A 27288-nucleotide genomic window follows, 5' to 3' on the forward strand; every position below is an offset into this window, starting at 1 on the left:
GGAACAAAGATTTGTCAAAAACAAGGTATATACACACACACACACACACACGTAAATAAAAATATTACAGTATAGGATATGTGGTTTGTGTGTGTATGAAAACCAGTTTGTTTCAATGTGTGATTAGATTTGATAAATTACACATATATTTTAGCAGTGTTTGGCAGCCATCACGATATATGAAGGAGAAAGAAGAGGCAGGTATTTAACCCCAGCAGCTAATGTCTCCCTCTCCCACCTCTGAGTGCAATTGACTTGGAAGAGGAACTGCTGGTGATGACAAGCACAGAATTCTGTAGAGATGTGGAATTCAAACATTTCTTCTTTGCATAATCCTGCTCTGATTCTGTCAGCCCTTCTATGTTTTTCAAAATGCAACTGCTATAATGCGTTCATTGATCCTTACTTTTCCTTGAGAAAACCTGAGTTGGTGTGTTGCAGAATGGTGGTGGAGGTGGTGTGGCTATAGGCATAGTAAGTACTCATTATTTACTTTCTACCTACCGGTATTATATATGGCATCATAACCCTAGCACCAGCAGTCGTGATTCCTGCTTTTCTTGCAATGGGTAGTCAACTATATCTTTAACTATCCAATAAATTAATCGGATTGGAGGTTACTTCTAGTGCCACACTAAATATTCTTAGTGTACAGATAGTCCTCAACTTATAACTACAATTGAGTTGAAAATTTATGTTAAGTGAAAAAATTGCTAAGTGTCCCATTTTACAACTTTTCTTGCCACATTTGTTAAGTAAAATACTGCAGTTGTTAAATTAGTAACATAGTTGTTAAAAGAATCTGGGTTCTCCATTGACTTTGCTTGTCAGAAGGTCACAAAATGATTCCTGAATACTGCAACAGTCATCAATATGAATCAGTTGTCAAGCATCTGAATGTAAATCATATGACCATTGAGCTGTTGCTATGGTCATAAGTGTGACAAATGGTCATAAGTCACTATTTTCAGTGCCGATGTAATTTCAACAGTCACTAAATGAACTGTTGTAAGTTGAGGACTACCTTTACTTCAAGTAGATAATTGCATTTTCAAACAACTCTTGCAGCTGACTTTAGCTTATACATTTTAGACTATTCACTGCAGCTCTATCCTTGGTCTGTAATGTTGAGGCTGATCATATTTCCTGGAGCTTAATGTAAAATTCAACTAATCTTACTTCTACCTGATTCCACATGATACCTGTGGGAAATCATATCTTATAAAAAAGTAAAGATCTTGTAAGCTACATTTCTAATACTGGAATTTAGTGACCTCACGTTTTATAAAGAACATTAGACTGTATGATACTAGAATGAAATCTAAAAGCAATTAGTCCGAATGTTACACAGTTATTTTATTTTTAATCACTTCTCTTCAAATTATGCATATTTTGTAGCTTGCTCCCTTTGCTTTTGCTGTCTTTATTTCTCACTATCTTTTTTACTTGCTGAATATGAATATGAAAGAAGTGTGGGAATATTGTATTTCAATAATAATAAAACATTTTAACCAAGTTTTTAGTATTAAAGCTGTCACATAATTTGAATGCAGCAATTGTAGTGGTTTGTTTAAAAACTTCTCAAATTAGTTTTGTATACAAAACCGATTCATTAAAAAAATAACACTTTTAATCCCAAAGATGAGCTTAACCTATTATAATTATATTTTGTGAGTGTACTAGTTGTCTAACAGCAGATAAATGTAATTTATGTTGAAACTTGTTACCAAAATTAGGAAACTTATCTCTGGAAGTTTAATAGAAGTCCAGAATCTGAAGTTTTTTAAACAATGAAACCTGATTTTTGAATTAAAAAAAATTCAAAACCCAATTCATTTTCGCAGGGTCATAATCTGGAAGGACAAACAGATAAATTCATTAGTCCATCTGAAAAAGTTTGCAACATTTCAAAGGAAGCTCCTAGACACTTCTAAACTTCTCAAAGCCAGCAGCCCTTTCTGATACCTTTTTTTCAAGAGGCAACTGGACTTTCTGGGGGTTTTTTGAAAACGTTTTCGCTTCTCATCCAAGAATTTTCTTCAGCTTCTTCAGAGTTGAGGAAGCTTCTTGGATGAGCATTCTTTTCAAAAAAAACCCAGAAAGCCTAGTTGTCTCTTGGGGGGGGGGGGGAAGCACCTTTTGGGACAACCATGACCTGGATGACTGAGAATCTCCATAGACTTTCTGATTTTTGCTCGCAAATAGCGCGTTAAATAAAATTCCAGCGCGTCCTCCTGGTCAGAGCATCAGGAGCCTTTTATGCAAATCACAGGTACCTGTTTGATTTCCTCTCTGTACTCAGATTGAAAAGAAAACATTGCCCCACCCCCCACCCCCGACCCATTTGCATTATTCAGGATTTTGTCTTTGCTCGAGCCTTCATCCTCGAACCCAAAGACACTTTCTTTTTTGGATCCTCCCTTTTCTCCTCCTCCCGGGGGAGGTCACGGATGTTTGGGAAAATATGTAGGTCAGTGGAGCATTTCCTGCACTTGTGCAAAAAACAAGAGAGGCGGGAAGGCACCGTCGGGAGGGAGCCCTCCTTCAGCCGCCAACCCTCGGCAACTTTCTCTCTCGCCGCTCAAGGAAGCGAAGCCGACTTTATTAATTTATTTATTTGGTTGGTTGATTGGTTCCCGGACCGTGGGAGGCGATCCGACGGCGCTTTTGATGCCCGCGGTGACCCATTTCGTCGCCTGCGTCTCGCCCCGCGGCTCTCGCTCGTCTCCGGTTAGAGATTCCGACTGGTTTTCTCCCAAGCAGCGGCCACGGCCGCGAGCACCGGGGAACCTCCCGCTCCTGCCTCCCCCGCCCTACTACATTAAGATCCCCGGCGCTTCCCATTCCCGCTGGAAGCACGCAGGCCACGCGAGCGAGCAGGCGCGCGAGGCCCCCAGATGATCTGAGAGGAGCCGGGAGGCGCCGAACTGCGCCCAGCGGTCCTTACTCCTTCCCGGCTAAGGGTGGGAGCGCCTGAGACGCTACTGGGAGAATGTCCCCTTCGGGTCGCCGGGACAGCAAGTTTCAAACCAAAACGCGGCTGCTGGAATCGGTGCGCCTGCAACTTAATGCTCTCCGAGAAGCCTGCGTTACCGGCAGCAGCAGCAGCAGCAGCAGCGGGCGCCACCGCCACCCCCCGGTGTCCAGCGTCCTCCTCGGGAGGCTCGCGGCCGTTTGCGCGTCTCTCCCGAGCTTCTCTTTCTGTCCCTCACGGGACTGCGCTGCCGGCGCTGGGAGGAAGCCGGAGCCCGGCATGCGGCGTCCCCTCACACCATGAGAAACAGCGGGCGCAGAAGTAGCCGCGGCGACAGCTCTACCAACAAGCCTGGGTTCAAAAAAGCGCCGGAGCCTCATTTCCCCGACGCATTGGCGTGCGCCAGAGAGCATTTACCCGGCCTTTGGCAAGAGGGAAAGAGCCGCAGAAGCTCAGGGGACAGTGGCCGTATCAAACTCGAGAGCGGCGGGGAGGACAGCCCGCGTACCCTGGTCGCCACCGCGGATAGCAGCAGCGGCAGCAGCAGCGGTGTTTGGCGCCTCTTGGGCACAAGCGCCCACCTCTCCTCCCGGCACGGGTACCTCAGGTAAGGCGCGCAGGCGGCGCTTGGCACAGTGACACAGATAACAGCGGCCCCGGCGGCTCCTGGGACCTTTGGTCCACCTTTCCCGATCATTAGCATTGGGGGGCGCTCTGTCACCAGAGGCGCGGGACAATTGCTGATGCCCGCGACCCGCCTTGCCATTGCATCTCCCCTGCAGATTGGACCAAGAATTGTTCTAGTTTGGAGATTCCCTTTTGACTATTAGCTCAGGTGTTGATAGCTAGATCCTGAAGGATGCATAAAGGACCACAGTATTGTTGACTCGTTTGACCGTGGTGGTGTAAGGTCACTTGCCTTGAGCAAAGGGTTGGATTAGAAGAGCTCTGAGGACTCTTGTAGCCCAGTGATTCTATGTTCTGTTTATATGTGCAAAACTCGAACCAACAAGTGTAGAGGCTGAAAATTAACTGAATTGCTCATTTGAGTTACTCTTTTAGTTCATAGCTTTTTTTTCTATGCAGTTCTTTAATGCAAGGCTAATGCCAGTTTTGGATTACACGTTACAATTTAAATGTAACTCTTTAAAAGGATGGTATTCGGGTGATAAAAAAACCTAGCTGTAGCTTTAGGCTGTAAGACTTAATGTGCTTAATATGCTGCTGGGCTTTCATAAAGATCTCTGTATTTTTTTGGTTTTGCAAATCTAGTATTCGCCAATAGTTATCTACTGTTTCTGATGCATTATATCCACCACCATCCAGCCATGTAATGCAGACCAGTACTGTTACTATTATTATGGAGAATTTGGGTCAGAGATAAAGTGGGAATGAAGAAGTTCCTTTTTTAGCTTTTGTGACCACCAATGTTCTGAAGACAAATTCAATCAAATAGGAACACTATAATACTTGAAAGCTATGGCTGATTCAGGAGTGCCATTATGGTCAAGTGAACTTTCCTTCCTTTTCATAGTAACAAATAAGGAACAGGTTTTTTTAAAGGCTAATAAAAGTAGATTTTTTTTTAATTACAGGCAAGGTATTCCAAATATTAACTGTTAAAAAAAATAAATGTATTACTGACTTTATCCATCATGTTTATTAGAATTAAAGTTGTAGCATAGATTTGAAAAACTGATAGATATTCATGGTTGAACTGTTGAAACTTTACCTTTAAGCCTGATTTTTTGTTTTGGATAATGTTTCTGAAATAAAAATGCCCATATATACCAGGCTAAATCCAGTATTTAATGAATAAACTTTAGCTTACACAATAGGACTGACCTACCTTTACTCTTCTCTTTCCCTGCATACGTCAAATCCTTTCTAAAGCTCTCCCAAGTGCTTTGGAGCATATTTGGCACACTTTTATAGAGGAAATCTGTTTCAGTTGCAGAAGTGTTTTGCAGAAATTGAGACAACCAACTATTATTTGTATCTATATGTCAGTCGCTCGAACTATGGCATTAGGTAATAGGTAGTGTTTCTGATTCATTGCATCTCTTTCTAAGAGAAAGATTTTGTGAACTTACTGTCCAAATATACATTTAAGCATTTGTTCTTATGATAGTTACCATAATTTCTATGCCAATGTTATGAATAACATGAAGGTGAACTACCAATATTCTTTTATAATCATAGGGTTGAAAGAGAACTTGGAGATCTTCTAGTCCAGGGGTAGTTAATCTTTTTATACCTGCCACCCACTTTTATATCTCTGTTAGTAGTAAAATTTTCTAACCGTCCACCGGTTCCACAGTAATGCACCATGTATCGTCATCTGCGCATGCCTCTCGTGCATCGTGGATTGGGCTTGGGGGGGTGCTGGCTACCAGCTCTGCTTGTCTGTTATAGCTGGGTGGTTTGGGGGGAGATGCATGAGCTATTCTGGGACGAGGCTCTTTTGTTTGCGGTCGCACTATAGCGTCATATAGCTTCACTTATGTAACACGAACTAAACTTATGCGCGGGCAATACAAATAGTATATTTTCAGAAATTTAAATTGTCACAGGGAATTTTATGAAAACCTAATGAAAATGTTTTTAAATAATGCTATGAATTTTTTTTAAAAAGTCAATTAAATTAAAAAAAAGGAAAGTGCTTCAGTATTGGACAAAACCCCTACCACCCACCATGAAAGCTGGAACGCCCACTAGTGGGCGGTATGGACCAGGTTGACTACCACTGTTCTAGTCCAATCTCCTGGCCAGGTCTGAAATCCTCATACTATATTGGGCAAATGGCTCGCTGGTCTTTTCTTGAAAATCTCCACTGATAGAGCACCACAATTTCAGGAGGCAGCCTATTCCATTACTTAAGAGTTGTCACAGTTAGGAAACTATGATATCCTGAACTTGATTCAAGTTTGGATTTTTCACTATAAAGCTTCCTTCCATTGGTTTTTGTCTTATCTTCAGATGTCAATTCTCTCTTTCCTGTGATATCCTCTTGTGTATCAGAAGTGTGCTATCATGTCTCTCCTTGTCATTCTCTCTTTAAACTAACATACCAAGTTCCTTTACTTGCTGTTCATAGGATTTGATATCAGACACCTTACTGTCTGTGTTTGGCTTCTCTGAACTGTTTCTATTTGCTCAGCATCTTTTTGTATAATGATGGCATCCTTTTTGATTCATTTCAGAATTTTTCTATGAATAGGATCAAGATCTAATACTGAATCAACAAAGGGCATGTATGGTATCAGATCATTATTTTTTGTTCAGACCCGAAGAGATACTTCAATGACTAGAGAAGGGGTCTCCAACCTTGGCAACTTTAAGACTTGTGGACTTCAACTCCCAGAATTCCTCAGCCAGCTTAGCTTTGAAAAACACTGATTTAAATAGTGTTGCCTTCTTTATGAGGGAATAGCATTTCTGCTCCCATATTCTGCTGTCTGTGTTCTGTGGTTTTTAATTTATGTTAAGAGATATTAAAATTACATTTCCCAATGTAGAAACCTTTAGCTTTCTTTAAATTCAAGTCTCATCACTTCTGATGAACAACCAGTGGGCCTACATATTTGTTTATGAAAAATTAAGTTTCACAGATGATTCAAATAATATGTATTTACATGATATAAATAATACATTAATGTTATTAAAGGTAAATTACCTTTATAAGAAATAATACTGCATATTACAACTCTATGCAATATGTCGTACATATTGAAATATTTGCAATATAATATTTATTTTGGAAGGTCTTATTTTATGTAGTGTATCTAAAGTCAGTCTGCAAAATGCAATTGCTTAAGCTGTAATCCTTGAACACTTTTCTGAAGTATAACCTATGAAATTTAATGAGTCTATTTGCTTTTGACTAGACCTGCATAGATTTGCACTGTAAAACCTCTAACCCTACTACTAGTACAAAGCTTCACTGAACTCACTGGTACTTATTTCTCAAAGGATAGAAATAGATTTTAGAGGAAACATTTTATTTCAGCAGCATGCAGTATAGGTTTTACATTTGGAGTCTTTTATATTTGGAGTAGGTGGTGCTTTAGCTTAGTGGTTAAAGATCCTGACCTTGTCAGCTGGAAAGCTGACAGTCCAGGTTTGAAATCTGAGCGCTATGCAATGGGGTAAGACCTTATTATTATCTCAGCTCCTGCCCACCTAGCAATTTGAAAGCATGCAAATGCGAGTAGATAAATAGATAAACCACTTTGGTAGGAAGATAACAGTATGTTCTGTGCACTTTGGTGTATAGTCATATTGGCTGCATGAGCACGGAAATGTCTTGCTGGCTCCCTTGGCTAAGAAACCAACCCCTAGAATTGGAAACAACTGGACAGAGGAAATCTTTACCTTTACATATATTTGGATTATAGGACAATAATAATAAAATAAAAAAAAATATTTCTACCAAATATTCAGATTTTTGAAAATTTTGAAATCAAAGCTAAATGGTGGAAACATCATTAAAGCAATTAATACCTGAGCAGTCTCTATTATTCCATATGCAGCAGGAATGGCTCAAGATGAAACTTAGTAATGTGGATTGGAAGAGGAGAAAACTAATCAGAATGCGCCATTCTTTGCAACCAAAAATTGATATTGAACATCTCTATTTGCCTAGAGTTTATAGGAGAAACAAATTATGGAGGAAGAAAAGAATGGTCTGAATGACTACATTAAAAAAGCCAAAAACTCTTATTGAAGAAGTCAATCAATGAAGGCTCTTGAAATAGCAAAAGTGAAGGTTGAATATAGAAAAGAGACAACTGAAAACCAATTTGTTAATTGGAAGAACAAGCCAATGTTTAGTCAATACTTGAAAGATATAGAAAGAAAAGCCAATAAAAACCCAACATGGAATTGTCTCTTCTCATAAGATGAGAAGAAAGAAATTGAAGCTTTTATTATAGTGGCTCAAGAAAAAGCTTTGCTAATTAATTGCACGAAGATGAAAATTCAAACTATGACAAGCAACAGTAAATGTTGCCTTTTTAGTAAAACAGATGAAACAATTGATTATTTGATGGGTGGCTACAGTAAAATTTTGCAAGCTGATTACAAGTATCATTATGACAGAACTGCCAGAATTATTCACTGTAAACGTTGCCAGTGGTTTGAATTTGAAGGTAGGAAAAACTACTGGGACAATCAAGTTGAAAAGGTTTTGGAAAATGATCAGGTTAATACTTTGTGGGCCTTTAAGATTCAAACAGAACTGGCATCTTGTTCAAAACATGCCTGATATAAGAGTAGTTGAAAACAAACTCTGGTTAATTGTTGTTGCTCTACTGGGTGATACTAGGACTGAGGAAAAAATTAAAAATAAAAATACTGGGACTCACAGGTTGAAGCTGAATATTTAGGAAAATATAAATCTATTGTATAGCAATTGTGGTTGGAGTCCTCAAAACAATATTTAAAGTATTTCCTCGATATCTGGAAATAATTGAGTTATCACACCTGAACATTCTAATTTTCCAAAAAGCTACCCTGCTTGGACCTGTCTAAATTCTTAGATGCTACCTTAATAATTTTTAGGTCCTTGGTTTGGACTTGAATTATTAAATTTCTAAAAATCCTACATTGTGAATTTAACTGTACATTACATTTTTGGTTGAAAAGAAGAAAGTAGGGGTAGAAGATGTGACAATTCCAGAAATAGTAGAATAGAAGACAAATAATTGAAGAAGATCATAAAGTGTCAAGATCTGAAAATCAAAATTGAAATATTATGGCATAAACCAGGTGTGGTGGTCCCAGTTGTTATCAGCACACTGGGTGCCATAACAAAAATATTGGATGGCACTTAGAAAATATGCACATTGGCAACATTTCCATATGTCAATTACAAAAGGCCACACTTCGGATCTGCACATATATGCTGATACATTATGATATTCTACTTTGTTGGGAAGAACTTGATGTGTATGAAGGCCAACAGCAGTTAAAAAACTAGTAGCTGTGATTTCACAATTTTGTTTATGTAATAGTAAATCACCACAATCAATTGTAAAAAGCAACTTTACTTGGAACAGCTTACATCTTGTGGTAATACTTTTAATACCATCAAACAACAATATTTGTCTATTGCAGATCCTTGAGAAGGTGTCAATAGGTGGAAAAAGTTCCAAATCCAGTCTAAATATCTCTCTGACTATGCAATAAACCATAATCATAGTAATAATTGCACTGGCTGGCTACAAACAATACCGTGACAATGAGCAACAATGGTGCTTTGGAATATCTGCAAGAAATAGCATTTACTTGGACTTCCAGTCCAGTTTCAGACTGACCAGTTCAGAAAGCTCTTTCCAGATGTAAACTTTTTGAATTTACAAACAAAGAACCGAGTTTATATGATTCCTGGATTAGGGGGAGTCCTGGAATAACCCTTCAATATCCTCCATACAGTGTTGGTCTGCAGTGCTCCAAAGAAGCTGGGTGAGTTGACCATAAGCTGGGAGATGGACTGGAGTCATTTTGTTGTTGAAAAAATAGCCATTTTGGAATTTAGTTTTCAAACAGACAGTAGGTCATGGCTTTCACTACTCAAATACTTTAATTATTAATTGACTAAAAGAGATTCTTTTCAGTCATAGCCTGTTACTTCTTTTGAAGATCTGTGTTATTTTGGGACATTGTTGTTATTGAGTGAAGAGGAGAAGGACTGCTGGAGCTGAGCTAAAATAAAGAACTGGATTATTTTTTTCTTTCTAATGTTGATGGAAAAATGTAAAGATTTGAAAAGTTATGGATTTATTTTGTTATTTTCATGAATTTGCCACCTCTATTTGAGATTGTTAGTTATAACTTGCAATTTAGGATTGTTGTGGTTGGCTAAAATCTTTCAATTTTAATGGGTTCTGATTGGGCCAGAGCTACCAGCTGATCTACAAAAAAGATCTATTCTTTGACCACAAGAGGGAGCAAAAAAACAGAAGATGAAGCAACATCAAAGACATCTAAGCCTGATGGAGATTTCAAAAATTATTTTGGAGGAGTATTTAAAAACAGTTCACTTTATAAATCAATTATATTCCAAAGATGTCATGAAAGAGGAGCAGGATGAACAAATTACTCAAGTAATTGAAAGAAGATGAATAATTCAGAGATGCAACCAAGTGCAGAAAGTTATCAAACCACTAAGGCTACTGCACAAGTAGTTGACAATATAAAGAACTTAACAGTAATTTTGGGATATAAATCTGACACCAACAGTGCCCATTTTGAAAATGGTTTAATTACATGTCCCCCAATGCATTTGAAAAATACATTTGCCTGTAAGCAAGAACTGTTGGGACCCAAAAACAGACAAAATAACAGAAAATGAAGTGCTCTGGGACTTTGTAATTCAAAGAAACACCTGCCACATAACACCCAAAGCAATTGTCAATAAGAAAGACCAAAAAAATCTGAACAGCGAAAATGGCAATACCTAGAGACAGCAGAATAGAAGAGAAAGTACCGGGGGGAAAAATCACAAAATCCAAAATAAAAATATAACAACTGTAGCAAAGTAAAGCAAAGATAGTACCAATATAATAGGTTCCTTGGGTGCAATCATCTGGAATACCACTTGAACATCATTGACATTGATAAAATTACCATCAGTAAATTGCAAGTGGTAGCTTTACTTGGAACAGCCTGCATCCTGCATTGATAACTTTAATAGGAAGCAATAAGTGGATAAAAATGTCACATCTAGACTAAACATCTGGCTGACTGTGTGAGCAACAATACAAAATATACACCTACCATTTAATATTTCGGTAATGTAAAAGGCCTGGAAGGTTCCTTATTTCAGTGTTTCAAGTTTTGATCTGCATTTAAAGCACTAAGTCTGACAACTCAACCCTAGAGTATTCATTTGTCAATTTCAAAGGAAATTACCTTTATTTCATTTTTAGGGACAGAATATAGCTTGAATGGTTCTCTCTGTAAATCAATTCAAGTTCTGTAGAGATATTTTTTATTTATTTATTTTTCTAATCAGAGAAAACATTCTGGGCTGCAATGAATCAAAATATAGATCCCAAAGCATGGAAGGACAGATATAAAAAGTTTTTGAGGCTCTTAACTATACATCTATTCTGCACGATTACATATTATTAATGGAACACACAAGAATTATATTATTTCTTCAATTATTACAGCAAATATATTATTTCTTATTATTCTTTAAATATATAGATTAATTTTTTTTCAAACAATCTCTTATAACATAGAGCCAACCTAAAAAGGATAATGTTGACGTGAAGCAGCTCAGATTATTTCAATCAATTTTCAGAGGCTGACTGTCTCTGTATTCTATTTGCAATCTTAATGTCAGTTTCTAGAAAGATTTTATTTAAAGTTGGCACTTCTATACATCAGTCAATGTATCTCAGTTCAACCACAGGATTGCTATTGTGGAAAAAAAATAAGAGGAGGAAGCTCCAATAAGATGTTTCAAGCTCCTGAAGGAAAGGTAGGATATTAATCTGTAAACAGTGAAACATCTACACAACTTCTTCATATTTTTCTTATTAGCTCATACATACATTAATGGGAATCATGTTTAGGCAGAGACTAGTTTAGGAAAGACCTGGAACAGAAGTACAAACTCCAAAGATGCAGTTGTCCCACCTGATGTTTCACATACAGGCAATTTTTCAAAATTTAAAGTAACTTTTTAATTTTATTCTTATTTTACTTATTTATTTTCTTATTTTCTTTTTTATTATAAAATAAAAATAAAGTTTTTTTAATTTTAAAAATAAGTTTTATTTTTAACTTTTTAACTATCTCCATGATTCACCTCTGTATACAGGTAATCCTAGAGTTACGATCACAATTGAGCCTAAAATTTCTGTTGCTAAGTGAGACATTTGTTAAGTGAGTTTTGCCCCATTTTACGACTTTTCTTGCCAAATTGTTAAGTGAATCAATGCAGTTGTTAAGTTAGTAACAGGGTTGTTAAGTGAATCTGGCTTCGCCATTGACTTTGCTTGTCAGAAGGTTGCAAATGATTGTAACACAACTCTGGGATACTGCAACTGTTATAAAATATGAATCAGTTTCCAAGCATCTGAATTATGATCATGTGATGATGGGGATGCTGCAATGGTCGTAAGTGTGGAAAACGGTCATGAGTCACTTTTTTCAGTGACTATAACTTTGAACAGTGATTAAACCAACAGCTGTAAGTCGAGGACTACCTATACTTGGTTTCAAAACAGAAGGGAACTTTTCCAGAAGCTCTGTGCATGTCCAGTGTGAGAGATTTAATAGCAAGGAAGCAAACATTTATTTATTTATTTAAAAAATAACATTTCTTGTGTACTCAAAGTGTTTGACCCGTTAATAATTTAGGACAGATTAATTAATGTCCTTTGCATGTTAATCTGCTTTAGCTGATCTCAATGGAAAAATATCTCCATGGAAATAAGGGTTTCTTTCATTATTACTAAAGAGCTCTACAAATACTGTTGTATGTTAAGAAGGCTTCTTTCATTATCTTAAAACATGATAAGGTTTAGATAGGGAAATGTCAACTAGGAATCTTTATAGATCTGAAATTTGGAATTTCAGGGATAAAGAAGAGAAACACAACCCAGTGTGTACAGATGACCGCTGCTCATAATTACTACTCAGGAAAGAAATGGGTAGATCATAGAAAGATAGGTGAGATTCATGGGATCATTTTTAATAAACGTTTAACAAAAATCAATTGTGTGGACACTAATTGCAGTTTCATAAGCTACCTAAACTTACATACAACATAATGAGAAAGAATATTCATGTATATCCAGTCTCTATTTGTGTGTTGATTTTCCTTATTAAATGAGAAAGAAAAGCTCTTGTTCAAAACAGGAAATAGAGAGAAGTAATTTCACATGATTGTTTTCAATGATAAGGTACGTTATTAAATATGTTTACTTACTTTAGAGCACCTTCCACAATGGGTGGATTATGACTCCCTTAGTATTCATGCAATTGGTATGATTCCTATAATCCACCCCTTTGGGACCCATGTTGTAATGGTGTGACTACATGAAGAGCTATATAATGTGCAACCAGTACAAAACAAGTGTGGCTTAGGTAGCTGTTATGCTAGGACCGTGGATGCTGCCTTGTACACAGTGAGATTATTAATCCATCTAGCTCACTTCTACTTACACTGTTGTGAAGCAACTTCCTAGTCAGCATTTCTTTTCCATCCTACTTCAAGATAATCTGCCTTGAAACTATGCCTCTTTGACTATAAAACATTTTACATTCAAACATGTGTTGTATCAGTCAACTATAGTTTTTCCACCCATTTATATCTCATGTAGTACAAGTTACTTAAAATACACATAATGGTTGTTGAATTTTATCTTGGTATTCACTCTGAGATAGAATTGAAAATGCCAGAATGTTGCCTCAGGACTATTCTTTGATGGGAAAAAGGTACATGACTTGGTGTTTCCGGCCTTTGTAGTTTTAATCTTAACTTATCACATTGCCTTATTTCTGTCTCCTACATAGGTAGTCCTCAATTTACAACTGTAATTGAGCTCAGAATTGCAGTCATAAGTCATGTTGGTCATTAAGTGGGTCATCATATGACCAACCTAATTTTATGTCCTTTTTTTGCAGCAGTTGTTAAGAGAACATGGCAATTTTTAAGCAAATCCATTCTTCACAATTGATTTTTTGCCAGAAATCAGAAATAAATGCTGGTTTGTAAATTGTGGTTATGTGAACACAATTCTTCCAATGGCTGTAAATGTGGGCTGAATGCTGAAAATGCAATCACATGACTCTGGGTATGTGTGGCTGTCAGAACTTTGAATCTGGCGTGAAAGTACCTTTTGGGGGTCTGTTGTAACTTTGAACTGTTGCTAAGTAACAGGTTGTATGGTATAGGTTTACTACCTGTATCATACACTGGGAAATGATATGTTGATAGTATTATATAGTCACTTGGATTGTGTTTATTAAATATTTTTTTTATCTGAATGAACTTTATAAGCTTCTGCATTCAACTTCCAGTGCCCAGTTTCATCATGTGACCTCCAGGCTGAAAAGTGTACAGTAAGAAACAAAAGTGATCTTCAGTGGAAAAAAAGTTTGAAAAAGAATGAGACAAGTAAGACTTCCTTGTTTGATCGCCAGCTTTGTGTCAAAAAGAATTTAGTTGTAACATTTATCAGTCCACAGAAATAGTGAGACCTGATATTAATCACTCATACTTTTCAGATTTCAAATCAGCTTCTGGTTTTATTTTAAGAAAAATTCTATGGAAGAAATTGTTGGCTATCACTATCAACAAAAGACTTTTTTTTCCTAATCATATTCTTTACAGTAACATCAGCCGGGAGTTAGAGGTAGTGCAAATATCATTAACTGATTTATTTCTCTAGTCCCACTACTTTTTAATTTTTATATAAATTCGGTGATCTCGTATCTTAACATGGGTTCATCCATTGGCCAAGAAGCATATTCCAATCTTTCTTGATGCCAATGATACAGTCATCCTCTTTGCTCAGTCATAGGGCTGAGAAGAGTCTTAAAAGAACTCACACTACTGTGAAAACTAGATACTGCTAACTAATTTATTACAAGAAAACAAAAGCTATAACTCTTACTAGGAAAGTAAAAGAGCATAATTATTCAATCGATGACCACAAAATATATAATCCTAACCTTTCATGCAACTGTGAGATGAGTGTCTCCCATCGTGCATGGTCCACAGGTTCTAATATGCCCTGTGCCAGCTTATCTATTTCCAAAACTACCTTGGGGCGGAATGCAAAGGGGACTCTCCTAGCTTTGAGGCAAATGGGTACCACTTATGGATCCAAATTAAAGGACACAAGTGTTCCCTTATAGTGTCCTAATTTCTAATTGAAGACATCAGCAAATTCAGCTGTCAGGTCTTGAAACCTGTCAGGGCTGATGGTGTGTATTCCAGCAACACTTAGCACCAAGGAATCGAACCAGTCTAAGCCAAGTAGATTGGGTAAGGTTCCTTCTATAACAATTAATTTTAAGAAACCCTGAAAGTTCTTGTAGGCTAGTCTAACTTTTCCAGAGCCAACAACTGGAATGTGATTACCCTGGTAATCACCTAGGCGGACATAACAAGGAGTAAGGCGTCGCTTGGACATCCTTGGCATTAGCCTTTTAAGGTGCTCCAAGAAATTAATGTTAGGGATAAACCCGTGTCGACTTCCATCCGACATGGTTTCCCATTAATGGTTAGAGTGAGGTAATTTTTTTTCCTCACATCAGTGCTGGCATGATAAATCACTGCTTCAGGGAGTTCAGGTTCTCAATAGATAGTGAAGCATTCTTCACCTCTCCTGTCTGTCTGTCTACCCTGTTAGCCCGTGTACGGGGAAATTCCTCCTGTGTGGGATGTGGAGGGGAAACCCTGGCTGGCTTAGGGGCACGACAAACCCTTACCAAATATCCTTTTTTCCATATCGCCTGCAGGTTACCGCCTTAAATTTACAATCAAAGCAGTCTCAAACATATTGTGGCCACATATACTGAGGAAAACAGTCCCCAGGTAGCCCTTTGTAATTGTTGGCTGCAATAAAACAATCTAAACAATCTAAAAAAGAGACCCAATTTTCTATCACCGGGTTAAACAGCGTGAAGGTAGAGAGAGTTGCCATCTTCACTCTGGAGAAGCTCTAAAGTCTGTTCATCAGCTCCTTAGGGACAGCTCTTTTTCGTGACTTCGCTATACCTGTAGCCTCCTCCTGGATCCCACCTTCGTCACCAAATGTTCTGTTTATAGCAGGCAAGGACAGAGGCCAGACAGGATAACAGGGTAACAAGTGTTTATTGCTAACAGTAACAAGGCTAATGGTGGACCTACTCTGAGCTAACAACATGCAAGTGAGTCCGCTTCATTTCATTTGACAGCTCTTATATAGCCTAGGTGTCAAAAGGCAGACCAATAGGAACACTGTTTTTGCCACCGAATGTTTACTGGTGGTGCAGCCAATCAGGAGTGCTTCCACCGCCTCGTATTGCTGCAGTGAACATAACAATTAAAATGAAATTTCATTGCATACAGCTTTCAAAGGGTCAGCACCTCCAATATACACTACATAAACATGACAAAACAAATACCATATTTTTCAGACTATAAGACACACTTTTTTGTCTCCCAAAAGGGGGTGAAAATGTCTGTGCATCTTGTAGACCGAATATTGCCAAAGCCCCCCCACCCGCCAGCCTTTTTTTCCCCTCCACATGCCCCATTGTCAGGAATTTTCGGCCCATTTTCAGAGCTTTATTCAGCCTGTTTTTGAGGCTTTTCAGCTTATTTTTGAGCCTTGAAAATGGGCCAAAAAATGGGCCAAAAAGGCCTCAAAAATGGCCACAAAAAAGCCTAAAAATGGGCCAAAAAAGCCTCAAAAACAGGCCAAAAGAAGCCTCAAAAACAGGCCAAAAAAGCCTCAAAAAGAGGCCATAAAGGCCTTGAAAACAGGCCAAAAAGCCTAGAAAATGGGCTGAAAAAAGCATTGGAAATGGGCCAGAAAAAGGCTGGAAAAGACCCGAAAAAAGGCCCGAAAACGGGGCACACAGAGGCCAAACCTTTTTTTGTTGTTGATTTCTTCTTCTAAATTTAGGTGCGTCTTATAGTCCGAAAAATATGGTAAATACAAAATTATGCATATACCCACATATCCTGTTGTGTCTTGCCCGCCCTCAGAGCAGCCGGGGCCTTCTTATCTGCTCCCGAACACGGAGGAATGTATGCCTCCCGGCCCCAGTCCTGGCTCCATGCCCAGACAAACTGCAGAAGAAGGAGCACCTCCCGGCCCCAGCCCTGACTCCATGCCCAGGCAAACGGAGCAGCTAGACCCCCTCCCCCTCTTCCACAGCATGTGAGCCTGAGGAGGGTTTATTACCAACAGCTGATTGGAGTGACCCTCGCATCAGAAGATTGGATAGGCGGAGGCAACAGAAGGAAGGGAGGGGCAGGCCTTAATGAGTGCTGAGTCATGGAGCCACACCCCATGGCCTATATAAAGGATCTGCTTTCTGGCAGTCTCTAAGTCAGGCAAAAGTCGAACTTATCTTGCTGAAGTCACTTACTGGTCTCCTGCCTGCTCTGAGGACTTTGCTAGGACTTTGGGCAGGGCTGCAGAGGCAAGCCTGATTCGGATTTCCCTGACCCGGCCGTCAGCGGAGGAGTGGGACACGACATATCCACATATATTATATCACACAAAGAAACAACAGTCTAGCCTACAATCAGACCTTGCACTTACAACTGTCGCAGCATTCCCACAGTCACATGATCAAAATTTAAATGCTTGGCAACCAGCATGTATTTATGATGGTCGCACCATTGTGTTCAACATTTGCAACCTTCCTAGCCAGCTTCTAACAAGCAAAAATCAGTGGGAGAAGCCAGGTTCACCTAATGACTGCATGATTCACTTAACAACTGCAGTGATTTACTTAAAAACTGTGGCAAAAAAGGACAATAAAATCAGGCATGACTCACTTAACAACTGCCATGCTTAGCAATGGAAATCCTGGGCCCAATTTTGGCCATACGTCCAGAGCTATCTGTATTGAATTATTTTTCAAAATACATTGGGAAATAATTTAGATTTTGTGGACACTGCAAAGGACCTTTGGCCACATTTTTGAGAAATCTTGTATTAATGTTATTCATTCAATAGCTAGATTTTGTGTTGCAGCTACAAAAAAATAATCTCAGTATTTGACACATGGGAACCCCTGCCAAATTCAGGGCACCACTTAGACTATTAAATGTTCCATTTTGTTCCTTCTGTAATATAAAGTATATATAATTTTATTTTGTTATATTTTATTACAGTTGTTTTATTACATTTTATGGACCATTTTAAATATACCTTTTGTAATAAGCAACATTTTACCTTACTCTGCAACAGTTTTAATTATAGGTCACAGCCAGGTGACATGTTTATATTTTATGGATCACCTCACACCTTCTCTTCTGATTATTTCCTGTATATTTTATTTGTTCTATTCTTCACTGTATTATAATTTTCTGCCACTTTGACTGGTCAATTGTAAACAGTAAAATAAAATATTAATTACTTAACAATTATTATTACAAACTAAATAGTCTTCTGTTTAGAGAATTGGAAGCTTTTCGAAGAAGATATGTTCGTTTTTTTAAAAGTGCAATACAGTAACTACAACTTCAGTCATTGTATTGTTGTCATGGTAATACACTGGTCAAACCTGAAGTGGGAAAATATCCTTACTGTGCTATGCTTTCTGGAAGCAAGATATGAAGAAAAATACCTAATTACTATTTGACTTCCATGAAAAAAAATGTTTTCCTATTTATCAGCGATGTCAGTCAGTGAACACACAGTTCTTTGTTTAGGAAGGGACATTTTTGTCTACAATATTTGTCCACTCTGGATGGAATTGATTGCTGCTGCCTAAGCAATTCAGAAATCTAGATTATGGGAGGGTGTTGCTTGGTGCATATGCAATTATAAAGAAGTATCTAATTTTGAATATTTCTAATCATGATTTTTTAAATATTGGTGATTTTTCTGGGTTCATAAATATCAAATAATATTTTCCTGTCAAATGATTATTGCTGAATACAGGCTACCAGAAGCAGGATATTGGACGAGAGACAAAATTATACCAACTCCATTATCTTCCTGGGAAACCAGAAAAAAAGGCCAGTGTGCGACAATCCTGCAGTGATACACATTGCTTTGATTATTTAGATGGGAAGGATAAAATTGATTGTAACATGGAATCCATTAAGGAGTGGCACGATGAATGATATTTTTATGTCTTCCAAAGTCACAAAGCTGTGAGATGGGCATCTGCATATATGCTTAAATAGAATAAAATAAATAACTTTATTTCTGGTACAAATGGTGTATAAAAGAAAGAAAGGCTAAATTCTGTATGTTTCTTCTTGGATAGCCTTCATCTTTTTGGACAAGATGCTAAGGTGTGAAATGGTGCTGCCCAGAAGCCAGTGTCTTAATCATGTATTAAAAATAATTCTGATTGGGAAATGCCTAAGATCAGGGTCTATCCTACAAATCAAATAAGAACACATGTTAAGTGTAACATTAAGTAATGCCAAACTTTATGTTGTTAAATGTTGAAGAGAGAGACTGATAGACAGTGAAAGAGCAAAGTTTACTCCAAATCCTGTTCAAGTACAGGTTGCCCTAGGCACTGGTGGGTTTCAAACATTTTTACTACCGGCTCTGTGGGTGTGGCTTGGTGGGCGTGGCATGGCTTGGTGGGCATGGCAGGGGAAGGATACTGTAAAATGTCAATTCCCTCCCCACTCCAGGGGAAGGTTACTGCAAAATCCCCATTTCTTCCTGATCAGTTGGGACTCTGGAGACAGAGAATAGATGGGGGCGAGGCCAGTCAGAGGTGGTATTTTATCGGTTCTCTGGACTACTCAAAATTTCCGCTACTGGTTCTCCAGAACGGGTCAGAACCTGCTGAAACCCACCTCTGGCCCTAGGTTAATGAGTGCTTCTTAAGTGAGCAAACTTACAGTGGTGCTGAACAAATGGTACTTACAACTGGTCTTCAAAGTTCTCTCTGTTGGAGCATTCCTATGGTCACACACCATGATCTGAATACTTAATAACAACCCAGATTTCTAACCATCGCAATGCCATGAAATCAAGATTTTCAACCTTCCTTGCTTGCTTCCCACAAGCAAGTTAATGGAGAAACCATTAGGAAGTCACAGTCATGTAAGGTCTTCACATAACAATTTTCATCATTTGCTTAACAACAAAAACCAGGGATTTCTAGAATCTAGAACTTCTATCACTAAGTGGCCCAGTCACGGGACATCATATTTATTTTCATTTTGTTTAGTGATGGAAATTCTAATTCAGCCTAGTCCTGTTCAGTCCAATCAAATCAACAAACTTAAAATCTCTGAAACTGGCCTCCTATGGGATAAAAAAAATGCCCTGAAAAAATTAACCAAAACTGTATAGGTACCTTATGGTGGATATCTAACACACCTTCTTCCTTCTACATTCCCCATAACAACAACCCGTAAGGTGGGTTGGGCTGAGAGAGTGTCTGGCCCAAAGTCACGCAGATGACTTTCATGATTATAGTAGGACTTGAACTCACAGTTTCTTGCTTTCTAACCTGGTGCCTTAACCACTAAACCAAACTGGCACCCATATCAACTTGTTGTGTGTGGATTGTGTGTTGTTATAAGACTGATAATACTGTGATATATTAATTTAGTATTGTGGTGTTTTCATTGTTCCTGTGATTATTTGCTTTTCACCAAGGACAGTTGTTCAAACTGATTTATTGTATACTGTTATAAGTAGCCAAAATTTGCTGTAATCACACATGTGCTAAATGTATAGAATTTTTCATAACTTATCAGCAAAATCCTAGTGGCATTTGCAAATATAATAGTAGTTCCTGTAGTGTGCTTTACAGCAAGCTTTTATGTTGTAAAAAGTACACCATGTGTGCTATATTTATTTACAATATGCTACATTTAGTTTAATAATGATCCTGAAAGTGAGAGTATTCATTTTAAGAAAAGAATTATTGTAGGTTTGTTACGTTAAATTTGCATAATTTAGTCCTGGCTTATATAATGTGTAATAGCTCCAAGCATATTTTGTAACCTAAACAAAAAGCAGGCAACTGTGGCTCTATGTTTACTTGGGAATTGCACCAAGGCACTGGCATAACAGGACTTCGATGTCATCTCAGGACTTCCATGATCAGATAATGCCAGTTAGCTTTATGAAAGCTAATGACTTGTTGCATAGAACAAAACCACTCAGTTTTTAATTAAATTGATTTTTAAAATAATCTGTGTATGTCTCTGAAAATGAGAAATACATCTTTATGTCTTGAAGTCTATTGATCTGTGGAGTAATGAACAAAATATTCAATTTTCAACAAATTTGAAATTTCAACTACATATCAACACATTCACTGATAAAATGTGTGTGTATACGTGTGTGTGTGTGTAGGGTATTTGTGTGATCATCCACATACTTCTAAGCTTTCTGCCTCCTCTCTCCTAACTTTGCATATATGTATATACATATTTGTATGAATGCACGTGCACATAAACTTGATCTCAGAAGACTTCCTTTAAAACATTTCCTTTAAAAACATTTAAATTACATGACAAGCAGTCTCTTAATATGATAATTATTTAGCTTCTGTTATTATTTCTGTCATAATGGAACACAAGAATTACCTGTTAATTGTACAGTTTTTTCTGCAACAAATTAATCAACCTTATTTACCAAATCTGCTGAATCAAGATAGACTATAGATTTAGTCAGGTTTACTTTTGATTTATATTTTAAAATGAATTTTCAGTATGTTTGGACAGATTTCCTTTGCTATTTAAATCTAATTTTACACATTAACATTTTGGGCAATTGATGGCTTTTTTATTTGATGATAATATATCTTTCTGAGTATCTGAAAATATTCAGAGTAACATTAACAATAAATAATAAGATAAACATAACTCACTTTCCATATTTTAGCCATTGTAGTTTCTGCTTAACCATGATTGTCTGCCTTTCCTTTCCTTTTGAAAGATAAACCTGAATTAAAAAGAAATCTGATAAGAAGGCTCACTTCAAGGAACACACTGAAGGAAAAAGCTTCCTTCTTTCTGCCACTCACACAGTGGTCTGCACACAAATAAAATAGAATTATGAAATAATATACAAGCCAAACATAACTTACAAGGATGGCCTACAAGTAACGTAAAAGGTTTAAGCACTTACTTCCAAAAGCCAACTGAGGAGCTGTGAATCCCACTAGAAGTCAACTCCATTAGAAAGCTAAAATTATCTTGACTTGAATTGTGCGTTATGACCGAGTCTTGCAATTTGATTATTTTGTCCTTTCCCTCCTTATTGTTCAGGAATCTAGGGAGGCATCCACCTGAGCTGCTTCAGAATGTTATCTTGTAGTTCTGGACTTTAAAAAATGCTTCATCCCCTTTTTTGTAGGCAAAAATTTATGTATATCACCATTAAGGTAAATATGATATGATAAATAAATAAATAAAATACTTCATACCAGAGCTTTCTTGGAATACTTTTTGTTTCTATACATTTCCACAGTTGTTAAATGTGGAAGTTGTTCTATGTTTCCCAACAAGGTATGTGGCATATAGGGAAACCAATGTAAAGTATGCAAGGATTGATGCATAAAATTGCAACATTGACTGATTACTGATTAGTTCAGACTTGGTGTGGTATTAATCTTTACTGGTTTTGTTTTTGTTCTTCTTCCAGAACAATCATAAAGCAAGTCAGACTTTAATGTAATCATATTTCAAAGAAAAATTGGGAAGTATCCCAGGAGAACATCAATATTAATTATAAGGAAAATATGTGTTACAAATATCAGAGCTTACACTACAGTATAGGAATTCCCAGTATAATATTGAAGGGAAGTTAATTTTGTATTTTTTATATAAATTCTTGGTTTCTTTTTAGCAATAAAAATAACTTTGCTTTTTCTCTAAGCAATATCATATGCTAAATAATAAAAGAATAGTAAGATCATCAAGAAAGCAAGTAATAGGAATTTTGTCTAATCTGAGAAAGCCAGTCCTTATTATCACAGATTAGGTAAAATGTAACATTTTAAAGGCATATGTTAAAATAAATTCAAACTTTGGATGTGTTACAGGCCTTATGCATAGTGCCTCTCTAAGCCAGGGTTGTCAAACTCAAGGCCTGGGGCCCGGATCTGGCCAGCAGGGCCGCCTTGAAAAACAGTGAAGGACTGGCCCACAGTGCCTCTGCCAGCAAAAAAAGAGCTCGGAAGGGCTGCGTGTGGCCCTCCTGAGTTCCGTTTTCACTGGCAGGGGGTTGTAGGAGGCCATCACAGCCAAAAACAGAGCTCACATGGCCGTTGGTGGCACTCCCAAGCTCTGTTTTCACTGACAGAGGGTTGAAGGAAGCTGTTGCAGCCAAAAATGGAGTTCGCAAGGGGCGGCCCTGCAGGACTCCCAACTCTGTTTTTGCTGGCAGAGGATTGCAGGAGGCTGTCGCAGCCGAAATGGAGCTCACGAACCATTTTCACTGGAAGAGTTTTGGGCCACCACAGGTGCCCCCGACACAAGTGATGGCGAGCTGGCCACACCCACCCCGGCCACACCCATCCCGGCCCCCCAAGTTCAAACACAATCCTGATGTGGCCCTCAATGAAATTGAATTTGACACCTCTGCTCTAAGCGGTTTACAGCATCAGCGTATTGCCCCCAGCAATCTGGATTCTCATTTTATCTACCTCAGAAAGGATAGAAGGCTTAAATTCAATATTAGCTTGCTTTTAAATATCAAGTTAAAAAAAAAAAAGAAATGCAAAGATTTCAGTGCATACTTTCATAGCTTAGTCTGCTACTCTTCTAATCAAATAATAATGTATAATTTCTAATAAGAAACATAGTTTCTTGCAGCTATTATCATATACAGAACCAACCAAATGTGTGGTTTTGTAGAAATATAATAGTGATATTTAACAGAAAAATATCTGACAATATTTATAAAATTTGTTTTATTATTAGACAATTTTTCAGTTTTATGGTACAGGTAGTCCTTGACTTACAACCACAATTGAATCCAAAATTTCTGTTGCTAAGTGAGACAGTTATTAAGTGAATTTTGCCCCATTTTATGACACTTTCTTGCCACAGTTTTTAAGTGAATCATTGCAATTGTTAAGTTAGTAAACAGGGTTGTTAAATTAATCTGGCTTCCCCATTGACTATGCTTGTTAGAAGGTTGCAAAAGGTGGATCACATGACCCCAGGACACTACAATCATTCTCAATACAAACTAGTTGCCAAGCATCTGAACTTTGATCTTGTGACATGGGAATGCTGCGATGGTTGCATGAAAAATGTTCATAAGTGACTTTTTTCAATGCCATTGTAACTTCAAATAGTCAGTAAATGAATTGTTATAAATCAACAACTACTTGTATTTCCAGCAATTATTAAAAAAAAATCATCCAACTAGATTATTGCATTTTTAGAATGAATTGAATTAAGTATGAAACTGAATTAATTAATTTAATCAATACTGAATGATATTAATAAATATTAATATTATTTTAATAAATAATAATATTATTTATTAATGAATTAATGGATATTAATTATCTATTTGGACAATCAACACTAATGTAATATACCACCAGCAAAAAAAACCCCTGTCTGCCAAATTTCCCTGACTATAACATTCACAGTACTTTTAATATTTATGCCCCATTGATATTCTCATTTTTGCACATAAAGGGTCCTATTTGTATTCCGCATCCGTTTACAGTAATCGTACAATCCTTGAATTTTTTGAGTCATATTCAGGAATAACATATAAATAAGCCTCAACTGAATTTAAGCTATAAGCTATTCACATTCTATCATGTCTCTTTATATTTCCTTTTGAGCTATATTACTTACTTGAAGGACTGGAAATAATTAAGGATTTCTGATGATTTCAAGGAGAATGTCTTGGAAGATTTCATTCCTTAAAATTAAAGTTTTTATCCTGCAAGCTATATACATAATTATTACGGTATTTTTTGTGGTCAATATACTGATCAGTTTTTGTATGTATGTGCATTCATGAAAATAAATATATGACTAGTTTGGAATTCTACTGTTATATATACCCCATTCTTTTAGTACACTATTTATTTATGGTTATTTATTTGTATCCTGCCTTTATTATTTTTACAAATAACTCAAGGTTGCCAATATGTCTACGTACCTTCCTCTCTTATATATATATATATGTGTGTGTATATATAAAGTAGGATTTTTTAAAAATAGGCCAACTATTTATGTTTATAAAGCATAATAATAAAAAATAATAAAAAAGCTACTTATGCATGTCTTCTGGAAGTCCTGCTCTTTCAATAGAGAGAACTCAGTCATATGTTAACTGTGTCCATTCTGTAATCCAAGTAAAACATGTGGCTTGATAATATAGTTTATGGTTTGGCATAGCCAGTCTTCCTTCCAAATTTTGCAATATCCTTATTTTAATCCTTGATCTTTTATTTGGCAAAATAAAGTTAGTTATTTCTTATTGTCTTTGTTTTGATTCTTATTGGAACCATTTCTCCTCAGGACAAATACTTTTTCCAAAAGGAAAAAGCACACGTTAAAGGTATTCTGATTTTGATATTGTGGATTTATTTAAGAAATAATAAAGATTACAGGGTTGATAAAAGAAAAAATACTTTTGTTATTAAATACATTTGTTTAATAAATAATCTGATTTTTTTCAAAATCCAGTATAATACAAGAAGACTTAAACTTTGTGGAATAAGATTTCCCCATATGTACTAGCCCTCGATTTCAAACTATTCATTTAACAATGATTGAAAGTGAAGTTGGAAAAATGTTAAAATATGAAGTTTCTGTACCATTTTTATAATGTGTTTGAAGACTGCTCCATGCCTGATAATGATGATTAGTTATTTTCTTACAATAAAACATAAAACCAATTTAATATGATAACAAAAACTAAGATAAATATAGTAAGAGACATATAGTTAATAAAACTAATATCAAACTGTATACAGATGGGCATAAATCAGCCAGTAAATATTTCCAGTCTTAAATCCAAAACTCTGTTACAGCAATTATGGTAGCATAGCATTTACCCCTGCTTTTAGATATTTTTGGAGGGCTTGTTGCTAATGAAGAAAACAAGAGTTCATTTGACCTGAATGATTAATTAACAAGGGTGGCATGAGATGCAGATGCCAGATGACACAGCGGGAAGCACAACAAGGCATGCAGTATTATGACCCAATACAGGGATATTACCTTGACCCAATATAGGAACTTTAAACTTTTTTTTCAAAACCTTAGGTAGCAGAATACTGTCCCAAGCAAATTATGATATTAAAGAGAATGCAGAAAGTTACAATACAGACCACTTTACAAAGGTGAGGAACTTTACTCCTATATCTTATATAACCTATATCTTCTAGACCCAAGTGAAGAGCAGGTTGCTTTAGAGCCGCGGTGGCACACTGGTTAGAATGCAGTACTGCAGGCTACTTCTGCTGACTGCTGACTGAGTGCAATTTGGCAGTTCAAATTTCACCAGGCTCAAGGTTGACTCAGCCTTTCATCCTTCTGAGGACCCAGACTGTTGGGGGCAATATGCTGACTCTAAACCACTTAGAAAGGGCTGTAAAGCACTGTTAAGCGATATATAAGTCTATTGATATTGCTATCAGTAAAGTGGCTTTCTTAAATCTCAGTGACAGTAACCATTGTGGTGAGAAACCAAAATGATATAAATGGTTTGGGAGGAAAATGAAGATATGGTTGAATGGAACTGATAATATCCTCAAAAGATAATGTATGAAATGAAGTTCAGATGTGGGAGAAGCAAGGATGGTTTACAAGGATAGAAAGGTATGGGGAAGCGTAATAAACGGTGTTGGAGTACATTATATTTAACTATATTTTCTTTTCTTTCCCTCCATGTTTCTTTTGCCTGCTGTTTCTCACTCTTATTCTGACTTGGTGTAACATTCTTTATCCTGAAACAGAACGATGTGATAGATTTCTACTATATGTATACATAATTAATTAGATTAATTAATTAAAAACGTACCCTATTTTTAAAACAACTTGATCTTTAAAAAGTTTTCACTTTTATCCATAGTGTTTTTGAGCATATGTGGTTAAAGTCCTCATATATATGTTTATATATTATATAGTGTTTTTGAGTTATGCTTGTGTATATTGTTATGACAAATTAAATAAATAAAAAAAATAAAAAAGTCTTTAGATGGAAAAGGACATATTTATTTATTTATTTATTTTATTTAATCATATTTATATACCGCCCTATCTCCCAAGGGACTCAGGGCGGTTTAAAGGCACTAAAAACAGATAAATAGAATATAAATACAATATAAAACATTTAAAAAACTTATTCTAAAGCCCGTCCAATTAAAAATAGAAATAAAACCCAATTTAAAACCCAAAATTTAAAATCTAGCTCAGTCCTGCACAATTAAATAAGTATGTTTTAAGCCCGCGGCGGAAGGTCCGGAGGTCCGAAAGCTGACGAAGTCCGGGGGGTAGATCGTTCCAGAGGGTGGGAGCCCCCACAGAGAAGGCCCTTCCCCTGGGCGTCGCCAGACGACATTGCCTCGCTGACGGCACCCTGAGGAGACCCTCTCTGTGAGAGCGCACGGGACGGTGGGAGGTATTCGGTCGCAGTAGGCGGTCCCGTAAATAACCC

General features: G+C 37.0%; 1 protein-coding gene across 6 annotated transcripts in view; it reads left to right on the forward strand.

The window, feature by feature from the left end:
• The first annotated feature begins 2492 nt into the window (after window positions 1-2492).
• NPAS2 (neuronal PAS domain protein 2) overlaps window positions 2493-27288 on the forward strand; it is a 64743-nt gene continuing 39947 nt past the window's right edge. For 3 of the 6 annotated variants that reach the window (XR_009155380.1, XM_058185650.1, XM_058185651.1), the window contains exon 1: window positions 2493-3581. Coding sequence is in view for 2 of the 6 variants with exons in the window: in XM_058185650.1 (XP_058041633.1) it covers window positions 3274-3581 (308 nt within the window). In the remaining 4 variants the exon portion in view is untranslated. Of the gene's footprint in view, window positions 3582-26430; window positions 26451-27288 lie in introns of those variants that run through there. The other 3 variants (XM_058185652.1, XM_058185654.1, XM_058185653.1) reach the window with 3 other exon arrangements.

This window comes from Ahaetulla prasina, chromosome 5 (assembly GCF_028640845.1).
Source record: "Ahaetulla prasina isolate Xishuangbanna chromosome 5, ASM2864084v1, whole genome shotgun sequence".
NCBI classification, from domain to species: Eukaryota; Metazoa; Chordata; class Lepidosauria; order Squamata; family Colubridae; genus Ahaetulla; species Ahaetulla prasina.